The 14093-nt window shown below is 43.0% G+C and overlaps 1 protein-coding gene across 1 annotated transcript in view; it reads left to right on the forward strand.

Moving 5' to 3' along the window:
* Positions 1 to 914: 914 nt before the first annotated feature.
* LOC147880208 (uncharacterized) overlaps positions 915 to 14093 on the forward strand; it is a 268137-nt gene continuing 254958 nt past the window's right edge. The window contains exon 1 of the mRNA XM_087370371.1: positions 915 to 945. Coding sequence (XP_087226497.1) covers positions 943 to 945 — 3 coding nt within the window. The 5' untranslated portion in view covers positions 915 to 942. The remainder of the gene's footprint in view (positions 946 to 14093) is intronic.

Below are 14093 nucleotides of genomic sequence, written 5' to 3' on the forward strand. Positions count from 1 at the left end.
TGCACATAGGCACCTATAAGGACAAGTGGAGGGTTGGCACAAAGATGCTTGCCATATTATCCTACTTTCCCCTTATAAAACTATTATATGCATGGACTATGCACAATCACCCTATTCAATGCACACATGGGACCATCCACATGGAAGGGTTGGCGCAAGAGAGAGCTTGCCACCTCATCCATGGGTCCATAGCCCTCTATATTATACATGGCACATCATTTTACACACATTGCAATTAATCACAATAACATTGGTATTTTTTGACCATTCACAACACAAGTATGTCTGTATTTGCTCAGCATGTTTGGCTCCCACAGTCAATCGTGGTGGCAGAAAGAGGGATTGGACCATGCTGCAACAGTAGTGCTAGCTCATGCTACAGATTTTCAAAAAAAGATCACATATATGTCTCTGCACCCCATTTCTACAGCCAAGTTTAGCTTGGTGGCAGAAATATTTGTGAGTATTCTGCACGCACGCATGTGCGTGGAGGATTGTGTGGTTTCAATAACGTGTTGTATGCTTGAGAAATGGAGCACTGGATTCTGCTACAACATTAAAGCAAGTTGTATTATGCATTCTTTTTTTCGTCATATTTCCAGCATTTTGAGGGAAGTTTCCTTTGGCAGGGAAGTGATTAGCATTTCATAACTGAGATGAAATTCAGTTGACTTTTTTTTCCTTGGTTCATTTGTACTGTATTTGTTATTTCTTCCGTAGAACTGTGATGATGTGCTAAGAAATGTCATTATGCCTGCCGAATGAATGATTTATTGAGATTATGCCTCCCATACATAGCACTTTAGCCAATGCTGACTGATGACAGTGATAATTTTTTGCAGGTGCAAATAATAATATGACAAATTTTGTGCACCATTTCACAGGCTCAAAATCAGATCTATGCAACAAAGAAGCAGACAATATAATGTATTCAAATCTGCAATGGTATGATGAAGGCTTCAAGTCTTGACCTTCTCAGATTGAAAGATCAGCATAAGAATATAAATTAAACCAGAAAATAGTTATTTTCTCATATGTTATAAAGAAATCCTTGCTTCATTATCACTCAATGATGGAATGGAATGACCTTCTCTTTATGGTACAGGTCCTTTTTTGTGTGTCAAAGCCTGTTTCTTTTCATTACTTTTGCTTGTAGTATATTTCTTCTGAATGATTGCAAATGTCAACGGTATCCCTACTATAAGTGAAATAACCTGTTTCTGGGCATAGTCATATGGATAACTTATGGGTTGGCTACTAAGTTCTCATCGGGAATCAATCTCTGGCAGGGATTTTCAACGGAAAGACACAGATGATGTCACACAAGCTGATGAGGTGGATTTAGCATCACCTGCATTATCCATTGATGACCTCCCACAAGGGTTTAGGTTAGCACTCAAGAATTGTTTTGACCATTCAGTTACTCTTGTTAACTGCCAGAAGAACTAAAAGAAGGCTGAGAATAGTTCTGTTTTCTTCTGTTCTTCTCCTTTGTTGCAAGCATCCAGTGGAAATTCATCATGCTGTAAATCATTAAGGAACATTCAATCCAAAGAATGAAGTACAATGACAGTGGCTCTCAGACCTGATGTGGCTTCTTAGTCTTTTGTTTTCTCAGCGTTTGTATTGATTGGGTAGCGTGTGTGTCCTCTGGGCGTGGAAGTTCTTTTTAGCGCTCCCCCCGTAATTTTGAAAAGTAAAACTTTGTGGAAACAAGATGAAGCTTCCAATAGTGTGTTTAGAAATGTCAAGCACAAACTTCTTGTGTGGAGCGATTTATTGTAGCGAGGCAACTTTGTAATGAGAGTGCTAAAAAGGAAAGCTTCCAAAAGAAGATGGCAGCAAGCAAACAAGAGGATGAGGAAAAGAAAGGGAAAAGAATGGTATTGAGATAAAGTTGTAAAATAGTAATGCAAAAAGGAGAGATATTGAGCTAAAGATTGAAAAGATGAGGAAACGAGCAAAAGTAAGAAAAAAAGGCACTCAATCCTATAGAGTATGAAAAAGCGTGAGACTCTTGAGTCCCACATAAGGACACATATTTTGAGATTGGAAGACTCCATCGTGCAGATTTTGATTTTTGGACAATGCATTGTTTATTTATCCTTGTTCTAGTCTCCATCATATAGTACTAGAGTTCACAGTTATTCAGCTGATTGTAGTATTTATGACAAAGTACATCACACTTGAGTCATCAATGATATCCAAGAGCAGATGAGCATCCTCCCCATCTGAAGAATGCTCACAAACGTTACCTGAAAGGCACCCACCCTTAGGCATATCATTGCATTGGCTGCTACGTGTCATTTCCCCAATGAGAGCTTCATCCTCACATCCTTTGTCAGAGCATCTAGGACTTCAACCCACTCATCATGCACAACTGGAGTGCCCTCTTGAACACTCTCCATCTCCTTCACTTTCTCCATACAATCACGTCATCAACCTCCTTTTGCTCCTCCACTATAGGTGAAGGCAACATAGCATCTACACAAACTGCCGTTGCTGGAAAAAGAGATTTACGTCCTGAGATTTACTACCACGCCACAACAATTAGCCACATTCTGCAACTTCCATTCTTTCTTTTCAGCAAAGAACACTGCTTCATCAAAAGGCACCTTCCCCTTCTTTAAAGCGTACCTTTGAGGTATCGCAACAATGCATCCACAAAGCACTTTACTTTAAAATGTTCCAAGCCACCATCATTCTGAACAGAAAGTGATCTGAATACCTTGTCTACAATTCCATGAACCTCAGTGCTATCTTAAAGACATGCTGCCTGCAAAATAAGTGAAGGAGACTCAGCTTAAACTACTGAACCAAGGCATTCAACAAGGCATCCCAACAGCTCCTCACTACCAGAGGCAAAGATTTGTAATAGATATATGCACACTATATTCAAGAAAATCACCCAGGATGTGCACGTCATAATACACGCAAAAAATTAGTAGGGTCCTTCCCCTTGCATCCATCCAACACTGGTAACTCTATCAAAGGAAAAACACAAACTGCCACCAAAAAAAAACTATTCACGATCATGTCCTCACTGTAATCTTTCCATCACTTCCTATAGGCATCAATTCACCATCTACACACTCCTCAAGCAACCTTACAGACCTCTGCTCAAATACAGCAACTTTGTAATGGTCTCTGACGAAGCAATACCCATTTCACATAAAATGCCTGCTTGTGGCAATAGTCCAATGCGTTGTTCTTCTGAGTCATCCAAATTAGTGGCCAATTTTGTTCCTATGCCTGCAGCATGAGACAAATTGTTGACTTTGTAATTCTATTTAGTCTGAGTAATGCACCACATCAGTGTCTCTATCTCATGCAGCAATGCCCATAGCAAGGCATATGACTAGGCATAAGACTGTACCAAAATCTTAGACAATATTCTAAGAAACGAAGCCTCAAAACACACAAAAAAAAAGCCCTTTGAAGAGGGATTTTTGGGCAATTTTCCCACCGATTTTCACATTCTATTATCCCATGAATTGTTGGGATTTTGGAGTTAGCAGTATGAACAAGGTTATGGTTTGGTATGTGCCAGTAGTGTGAATAGGTTCTAGTAGTGTAGTCTTGTTAATAGGCATCATCTGTGATCTCAATGTACTTATGTTTCATATCATCAATGACGTCAGGTGTGTGTCAACTAAGTCATATGATAAGGCTTCTTTGCCGATAAAAGAATTGTAGTTGGTGTATCCAAATGTCAGCTTCTGCCAATACCACCTCTTGGAGATCTGTCCTGACTGTTCTCAGCAAATCTGTCACCTTTTTTTGCAGTTGGTCGACTGTTATTAATGAAAGGACTTCTATTAAGTATGAAAATACCCCAACACAAATGCTCATTGCAGAAATACATCGTGCATAGTATGAGAAACAAAATATCCTAAGTGGGCAAACCACCTGCTCATCAAGAAGAGCTTGTAAAGCACCAAAGTTGAGGCTGAAAGTGCCATCTCAACCATGTGGTGGGCTCCGAGAAAAAAGGGGAGCCACTCCACTCCTTAAGGAAAATAGTCTTCCTAGCAAATGCCGCCCGGGAAAATGCTTGTACGCTTGCCCACATGGTCATCAAAGTATGTACAATGTTTGTCCAAATACTAGCCAATATGTGTGAAGTGTGGACCTGTGAGCCATCAAGAGCCTTTGTGCATCTGAATTTCCAAATATGCGATGTTGTAATGCTTGCTAGAATCTCCCAAAAAGTGTTCAGTGTTCACGAAGGCATGTGCAGGTTTGTCATGAGAGTAGGGAACCTCATCCAGAGAGCATGACTCAACTAAATGTTGTTGAACTGAAAGAACCCAAGAAGAGTCATGCCTCTCATAAAAGACCTGAGAACCCAAAGGAGAGAGCCAATCCACCAAGCCCATGTCATGAAGAAGCGGTAGGGAACAAAAGTACTCTAGAGACTAGCAATCCAGTTCCAAATAAACCTTGCAAAGTCTGCAACTCCATAAAAAGTGTTGAATGGACTCCTCAGCAGAGAGGCAAAGGGGGCAAAGTAGAGGCTGACTTAAACCTGGACTTCCAAAAGTTCACTACAATCCCTCCATGAATAGGAATCGATTTTTCTATTCCTGAGGGATTTCTATTGTCTTCTCCAAAAGGATTTTTGTAAGTTTGTAGAAATTAGAAAATTCTCCCAATGAGGAGATCTGGTCGGCTCCAGCCCCTAAGACTGAGCTGAAACCTTCTAGCATTGCTAACAATGTATCGAGAGAATGGGAGGCTCTTCTTGTAGTTCCATGCATCAATCCATTCCCATTCTACTGGATCCCACCGCAAATACTTTTTTAGGATACCTACATAGAGAAAAATCCACCATGAACCCAGGGGAATGTGATCTAGCTTAGGGTCTAGATACCAACCTGAAGTCAAAAACCATTGCTCCATATGACCCAAAAACCGGACAGGCTCAAAGCGACATCCACAAGGATGTCCTTATCCCTAGACCTGGATAAGCTACCCCTAGAATGAACATAAAAGGCCAAGGCATCCCCATCTAAACCTCGTGGAAGTCCCACGACTTGAAGTGGGATACTTGACCTCATAAAGCTCCAAGTCTAGTAGACACTGATAGGCATCTTTTAAACCCAATCCAAGGGTAGAGCTGCATCAATCTACCTTGTATTCTCATTTCAATCCTTTGAGGTGACTTACTAATTGAAGCTTACGACCATCCAAAAGATTTTTGAATTCCTTCAAAGAACACACAGGGAAATTGGGTCCTCTCTTCCATCTGGACCACTATATGTAATGCATAGAGATTGCCAGCCACCTGAGAATGAGCACAGTGCCACATCAGCTGCTTGACACATGAGCCGACTACTGTCAATAAAATTCAAGAAAAGAATGCCATTACACACATGAGCAACTGCTATGTTAAATAGTCATCAGCCGCCCAACTGTCCCATTTGCCCACTCCCATGTGACATGACATCCACTATGTAAACACATACAATGATATGGTGGTGTAGGATAGACTAAGTCCTAGTCTATTTTGGTATGTAGTACTTGGGTACTATATATACCAAGTACTTGTACTTCATTTGCATTGACCATTCTATTGGAGTTTTTGTGTGACCACTTCTTGTTCACTTGTGTTCACAGCCTTTCTCCATTTGCTTCATCCTACACTTATCTTGGGGTCGTCTTTTCCGGACCCATCTTCACTATGAGACCCGCGATGCATGCACGCCTGAGTAGAGGATATACATCATTGGCTAGACTAGAGAGGTAGTGTCTCCGCTCTCACTTTCAAGATCCACGGACCAAAGGGTTGCTTTTTGACTCCTTGGTCCGCCCAGCAAGGATGTATGGCAGTCCATGCTGGGGGCCAGACTTGTTGGATACAGAGTGGGCCAGGGTGGAGCGGCTCCAGGTTCTCATGTTATCATGGATGATCCGTGGTAAGCCATCCGTCCCTCACCAGATCATTCGGGCAGAGTTTGGGTCACCCCCATTACAGCTAGATGCTGCATTTCGGGTCATTACGTATCTGTACCGAGTCAGGGAGTATGGGGATTACACGTCCGGGCATAGCAAGATGGCTAGCATTGTCCTCTTCTATGGCACTTGGCTCCACTAGGCCAGACATTGCTTATGCTATAGGGTTGCTGAGTCAGTTTATGCATTGTCCTACTATAACACAATGGAATGCAGCCAAAAGAGTTCTCAGATATGTGCATGGCACTCTCTCTTATGGTTTGCATTGTTCTTCAGCTTGTGACATTTCTCTGAGTGGTTTCACGGATGAGTCAGGGGACATTGATGATAAAAGATCCACCTTTGGCTATTGCTTCTCATTGGGTTCAGCTTGTATCTCTTGGCTCAGTAAGAAGCAAGACCGAGTCACTCTTTCCTCTAGTGAAGCAGAGTATAAAGTAGCAAATGCAGCCACTATGGAATGCATGTGGTTAAGGAAGCTTTTGCATGACTTGCATCATGCACAAGATGGTGAGGCAACCTCTATCCTTTGTGATAGCTAGAGTTGCATTGTCATTGGCAACAATCCTGTCTTTTATGTTCGCATGAAATACATTGAAAATCATCATCTTTACGTACGGGATGTATTTCAAATGGCTTCATTGACCTTATCTATTATGTGGCAATGTGGCAAATGTCTTCACCAAAAACCTGTCAACACCTCTTTTTACATGTCATCAACATGGCTTGGGAATCAAAGACATTAAAACAATGTCAAGGGGGTTTGTAAAATGACATTGTTTCTTTTGTACTCCCATAGGTTGCTATATCTACACATGAATGAATTTGTGCAACCATGGTACTTTACGTACAACAAGTACTTCTGAGTTCATTCCAGAGTACTGCAGCCATATCATTGAGGGGGGATTTGTAGACAAATACAATGATATGGTGGCGTAGGATAGACTAGGAGTTAGTCTATTTTGGTGTGTAGTACTTGGGTACTATATATATTCTTCATTTGCATTGAGCATTCTATTGGAGTTTTTGTGTGACCACTTCTTGTTCACTTGTGTTCAGAACCTTTCTCCATTTTCTCGTCCACACTAGTGAAGAGCCTACAAAAATCAGTAGCATGAAAGAGCTTGCATAGTCCACACACACCCACAAGCGTACCGGGTGTGGGGACCTCAAACCCCACATTATAGCCATGCATGGACCTCTGGGCTCTCAAAAGTCGAGAGAGAGATGCGTATGAGGCCTTATGCCAGCTACTGCAGAGGTCCCAAACCCCACCCCATAACCATGCATAGGCATTCCCTATATATATATATATAAAGGGAATACTATTGTATACGGGACTAAAGTCTCCCAATCAGCCAAAAATCCACTACATCTTCAAGAGTCCTCACAAGGAGGTTGGACTATGTTTCTCAAGGTATGCAAAACAAATTTATTTTCAAGCAAAAGGTTGATGATACATAGGATCCCTCCAAAGATTAAGTTGATTTCAACTAGTCAATTAGTTTTTATGTTGTGTGACTTTGGCCAGTAGGCGAGCACATGTATGGAGGGGCTGGCTAAGGAACTCGCACTACGGATGGTCACTGAAGTTCACTGAGGAGCACACAACCTGAGGAGTACAAGGACAGAAGTAAGAGCACTATTTGTGCTCACCATAGAGCATCCAAGGCAGCGGATGCTGTCTGTTTTGGGATCTTTGGTGAAGCTTTCTGTAAGGAGTGTTTGGCTTAGATTTTGTAAACTATATTCTGAGACATTTTGAATTGTTGTACAGTTATCTATCTTCTGAACGTGGTGCTTGTGAGTTCTCTCTTGTGGACAAAGAAAGGTGAAGTTTTCTTTGAATTAAAGCATTTCCTTTTCCTCTCTAAAGAGTCTTCTATTGCACACAACTTATCCATTCTCTATTTGCTTCTGGAAGAGACTCTGAAAATCCCACAGGAATAGAAAGATCACTCTTTTCTTTTGGCTTTCTATCCATGGTGGGATTGCAGTGAACCTTTGGAGATCTAGGTTCGGAGCCGACCCTACTTGCCCTCGTTGCCTCTCTACTTTGGAGACGATTCAGCATTGCTTATGGGATTGCAGACAGGCGAGGATGATTTGGATGGGGGTAGCCAGAATTTTCAGTCACTTTGCCCACTCCCCATTCTTTATGACATGGGGCTCAGTGGCTTGGCTTTTTCTTACAGGGCCTCAGGTATTCTATGAGAGACTTGGACTCTTCTCGACCCATTTCGATTCGACATCATCAGGTTGAGTCCTGTTCTTTGGATGTGGTACCACACCTTCCTTTTGCTTCTATACATGCCTCTGTGGATACCTCTTGGGAGACTCTAGCGAGCATAGCAGCCTGGCATATCTGGAGAGCCAGATTGCACAGAGGCATTGGAGGGAACTCAGGTTCATCCCTCACACACATTGGCTAGTATCTGGACAGACACCATACATACCTTGATGGCTGTATGGACGAGTATGCAGGGAGACTCCCGTGCAGCCTCAGCTAGGAGGGCTTCTTTCTTCAGGGAATGGAAGGATTCTCCTTTCTTCTCTGAGACTCTTATAGGGTTGAGGTGGCACTTTCAGCCTCATCCTTGGTTGTTTTCCGCCTCATTTTGAGGGGGTTTATTTATCCTCATGGTTTCATGATGTATTTCGCTTTGAGCTTGCTCTCGCAGGTTTTTTCTCTTACTTAATAGAAGTCTCTTTCTTGAAAATAAAAATAAAAAATTATCCTCGCCAGTCTGTAATCCCATAAGCAATGCTGAATCGTCTCCAAAGCAGAGAGGCAACGAGGGCAAGTAGGATCGGCTCCGAATCTAGATCTCCAAAGGTTCACTGCAATCCCACCATGGATAGAAAGCCAAAAGAAAAGAGTGATCTTTATATTCCTGTGGGATTTCCAGAGTCTCCTCCAGAAGCATCTCTAAAAATCCGCAGTGATATCAAATGCCTCTTAATGAGGAACTCTGGAAGGTCTCCAACCTCTACTACTGAGCTGGAATCTCCTGGCATTATTGACCGTGTAGCGAAAGAAGGGGATGCTCTTCTCTCGATGCCCTGCGTCAATCCACTCCCACTCTCCAGGGTCCCACTGCAAGTACCTAATGGGAACTCCCTCGTAGAGCCAAAGTCTCTAAGATCCAGTGGAGAGAAGCCGGGGGTCTGGGTCAAGGAAGCATTTAGTCTCCTCTGAAAGCCTCCGGAAAGCTTTCCATGACCCCAGGGATGAGGCAGGTCCCCTCTCCCATGTGGACCACTGCATGTAGAGTGAAGCACCAAGTGGTCCGCCAAGATCATCCAATATACGATCGGTTGCCTATCTATCAATCGCCAGTTTTTGAGGCGCAGACCAGATGAAGGATTGTTCCTGGTGAAGGAGTTCCGTCAGCGCCACCGCTATGTCGGCATAGAATCGGATGAATCTTCTATAATAACCCACATGTCCCAAAAAAGACTTGACTTCTCGAGGTGTGCGAGAAATAGGCAAGGTCAGTATCACCTCCACCTTTGCTGGGTCCGTAGTCATTCTCTCAGTCGAGAAAATGTCACCAAGGAGAACCCCTTGCAAGGCGAGGAAGAAGCACTTGTCAGGATTTAAAGCACAACCTGGCTTCTCTGCACTTATCAAAAACCCACCTCAACTTATTGATGTGATCAGTTTGAACAGATCAGTTTGAACAGTAGGGTCGAGGTGAGATGCATTCTTACCATTGAACGCCGAGAAGTCATTCAAGAATACCTCAAGAAACTTTCCGATGTTCTCTTGGAAGAGTTTGGTGACAAGACATTGAAACGTTGTCGGTGCATTGCACAGACCAAAGGGCATCATCCGGTATGCGTACGTTCCCCATTGAGTGACGAAGGCGGTCTTCAACTGATCTTGCTCTCGCACCCGCACCTGGTTGTACCCACTGTATCCATCCATGAAGGAGTATAGAGCATGACCAGCTATGGTTTCTAGCACCCTGTCAGTGAAGGGGAGAGGGAACCTATCCCGGCGTGTGGCTGTATTCAAACTCCTATAGTCGACACAAACACAGAGTTTGCCAGTCTCTCTTTTGGGCACCACTACAATGCCACTGACCCATTCAGAGTAGTCAACAGGGTAGATCAACCCCGCTTGCTCCATCTTTTGAATATCAGCATGGATAGCCTTACCATAGTTAGGATTCATGCGATATGGTCCCCTGATCACCGGGTCTGCTTCCGGATACAGATCGATGCGATGCTCCATGAACTCAGTAGGTACTCCCTTTAAATCCTTATATGACCAGGCAAAGACATCGACATACTCTTGAAAGAATCAGACAATGGAGCAAGGAGATAATCACACTCCCAGACCCAATTGGCTACCTTGAGATGTCGCGGTTGGTCCTTTGTACCAATGTTGAGATACCGCCAATCCCAGGCATGGTCAACTTGGGGTATGCTTGTTGATGTGGAGTTGTCCGATTCCTTTGCTTCCACTACTTGTTGTGCAGGAGTATCATCTAAAGACCTCAGAAAGGACAGCTGGGTGTCCTCTTGAAATGGTTGGGATGTGGAGGCAGCACTTGGGGTCATTCTCTTTTTGCTTCTTTGTGCTTGCTTGAGCATTCCTCTGTACGGTAGTCCATCCACCTCATATATAGTTGCGGGAATCTCTTGTGTCGTTGGAAGGTCAGCTTCTGACAGGTGTAAGTTCTTAGTTGACTAGGGCAAGGTCTGCGACATCTTCTTTTCCATGTATGCTATGGGCTTGCCCGTCACGTCTAAAGTTCCAAACTCCAGTGCAAAAGTGAACGGTTCCTCCAAGTTGTCCTATCTCCTGGTCCCTCCTAAGTTAGATAGGATGCGCAAATGGAGTCAAGGATCTACACGAGTGCTGCACATCCTTCTGTATTGAAGGCCACACATAACCCTCCAGAAGTATTTTCTGCAGTGTAATCCTAAAAGCATAGTGTCCTCCACAAGCTCCTTCATGAGTGGATGACTGTATATGATATATTTCTTCTCTCCAAGGCACTCTCCTCAAAATCTGATCAGCCCCTCTCATGTAAAGCTCATCGTCAATCATCATATAATGTCTGCTCTTCCGTATGAAGTGATATTTTTGACTCTTCTTAAGCTCCCAAGGCAAATGTCCAGTCAATAAGAAATCCACTACCAGAGCTAGAAATTCTCTCCCTCTGTACAGTGGATCTTCAAGCTTTGCTATCACTAGATCTTGATCACTCATCTCCTGAGCCAATTCATGTGCCATTTGATTATCCTCCCTTCGCACATGCTGGATATTCCATGCTGTAAATTGATGAAGCAGCCTTCTTACTTTGGCTAGGTACCCTCTCAACCTCGGGTTTCTTACTTGCCAACTTTCCAGGATTTGCTTCACTACAAATAGAGAATCTCCCTTGATCATTATCTTCTGAATTTTCAGCTTTAATGCAGCCAGTAACCCCTCATATAATGCTGTATACTCCGCCTCATTATTGCTTCCAGCTTCCAGATGAACTCCCTCCTTCTGAATCAGCTTGCTCTCTGAATCAGTAATCACATAGCCTCCTTTAGCTTGACGTAAACTCTTCCTGTATGAGCCATCCAAATGCAAGATAGATGCTCCTGGGATGATAGCATGCTCCTCTTTATCTATCTTCTTCTCCACTTCCTTCACCAAAATGGGACCCTCTTTGTATGTTAATAGATCTGCGAGTGTGGCTCTGGAAGTGCTCTCCACCAGAAATGAGAAAGTATATTCTTGTAGCTCAACTAACCACTTCATCGTACTTCGAGAAAGTGTTGAATTATTAACTAGCTGAGGCAATAAAGGGTAGCAAGTCAAAACCACAACTGGCTTCGAGATAAGATATGCCCTGAACTTCCTGCAAGCATACACCAAGCTTGACAGAATCAGCTCTTCCTCTGTATATGTCCTCTCTGCTTCTGTCTTAACTCTGCTAGCACAATACACAGGCCTCATATAACGCAACTCTTCCCCTTTCTGCAATAAGATGGCTCCCACAGCATCTGTTCCAAATGAAAGGTTCACATAAAAGGTCTGAGAGAAATCTGAAGGTTTCACACAAGCAATCTCTCCCAACACTTCCTTCACTCTATTGACCACTACTTCACAATTTTCACTCCATTGCAGAGGTTCTTCTTTCATAGCTTGTTGCAAAGGATACAACAGCTAAGAGACCAAATGTATGAATCTTGTCATATACTTCACTTTCTGCACAAAAGTCTGTAACTGTTTAGATGTAGAGGGAGCTGGAAGCAAGATAAGGGATTTCACCTTCTCTGGATCAGGCTCAATGCCATTTTTAGACACTATATGTCCCAATAACTTCACTTTGGAGCATCTCAAATGACACTTCCGTGGATTGAATTGTCCTCCTGCTTCATCCATTCTATGGAACACTTGATCCAACCTCCATGCATGCTCTCTCTTGGAACTATACACACATATATCATCCAGAAATGCTCTCACAAATTTATCAATGAAAGGGCCTAACACTTCATTAGTATTCTCCTGATACCATGCCGGTGCATTTTTCAATCCAAATGGCACTACTCTGTAACAAAAGCAACCCCAGGGTGTGATAAATGTAGTTTTGATTTGATCTTCCTCTGCAATTGAAATCTGGAAGTATCTAGAATATCCATTACACACATTGTACTTTTCATACCCCGCCACTCTATCCAATATATCATCAATGAAAGGAAGAGGATAATGATTGCTTTTTGTTACCGCATTGAGAGGTTTGTAATCAATGCATACTCTTCATCCTCCTGTGTGCTTAGGAATGATTACCACTAGACTGCCCCAATGTGAATGCTCCACTGGATAAATCAGCCCCGCTTTGAGCAACTTATTTAACTCCTCTCTCAGCACAGGCAAAAGCTCTCTGTGTGTCCTCCTCAACTTCTGAAAAACAGGCCTGCTGCCTTCTTTTAACTCAATGTGCATTGGTTCACATCTGAAACCCCTGATCTCTTCATGTGAGGTAATAAACAGCTTTGGATACTGATGAATGACCTTCATATACTCCTCCTTCTCCACTTCTTCCAGATTGGAATTCAGCATGGATAGCAATATCTCTTCTCTCTCTGTCTGGTAAGGTGGGGGTTGCATCAAGTTATCCATGTCTTCAAGCTTATTCTCCTCCTTAGCTTCTTGTATCTCTGCTGCCTGCAATTCATATGCATCAGACTCTTTCAACAGAGATGATACTTGTCCCTCCTCCTCAGATGTAGTACTTTCTTTTTCCGTCTCACTGTCTGACTCCTCTTCCATGCTTGTTTTTTCTGGTTCTTCTTCTATTTCCCGTCTGCTGCTCATATCAATTTTCTTGGCCTTTCCCTTCTTATTATGCACTATAATTGTACCCATCTTCCAGTTTCGTATTGCTCCTACCTGTCTGAGCCAAGGTCTGTCCAAAATCAGCGGGTATGCTCCCAAACCAGCAGGCATAATGTGGCAATTAATGCAACATGATACTCCAAAAGCATCCACTACTACTCCCGTGCATATACCCAGACACTTCACCTTCGCATGATTTGCCAAACGGAGCCTAAAATCTGAATGTGCATTCAATTTTAGCCCCAACCTCTCCATACATGCTTGAGTCATGACACTTATCTGTGCACCACCATCAACATATGCCTCTCCAACACTCATACCTCCACACCATGCATCCACTGCAGGGCATAAATCTGGAAGATCTTCTACAGACATTGTCTCCATCTCTCCTTTTGTAGGTTCTTGCTCATTACTTTTCCTGGGAGTAGCCAACTTCTTCCATTCTCTTGAGCTTCGGGCACAAACCAAGTAATTGTGTAAAAGTTATATTGGCTTTCCTCCCCTTCAAATCATTCATCAGTGTGTATTCCTCCTATCCTTGACCAATATGCAAATCTGAAGTTTTATAATGTTTCCTGGGCCTCCGACTCTTCTTTTTAGGAGACTGAAGGCTGAGATCAAACTCCACATGCTTCCCTTTTTTTGCAGAGGGTCCATTTTTTCCTATTGCACTCCTTGTTCTCTTTGCCACTGGCATGATCTCCGGAATACTCTCCACCCTAGTCAGTCTGATTGCCTTCCCTTTCCCCTTATCTTCCCATTTGACTCCACTGGTAGAGGGCTGATTCAAATC

This window comes from Dipteris shenzhenensis, chromosome 32 (genome assembly GCF_047967505.1).
Source record: "Dipteris shenzhenensis isolate YYH24624 ecotype China chromosome 32, Dip_SZ_1.0, whole genome shotgun sequence".
Taxonomy (NCBI): Eukaryota; Viridiplantae; Streptophyta; class Polypodiopsida; order Gleicheniales; family Dipteridaceae; genus Dipteris; species Dipteris shenzhenensis.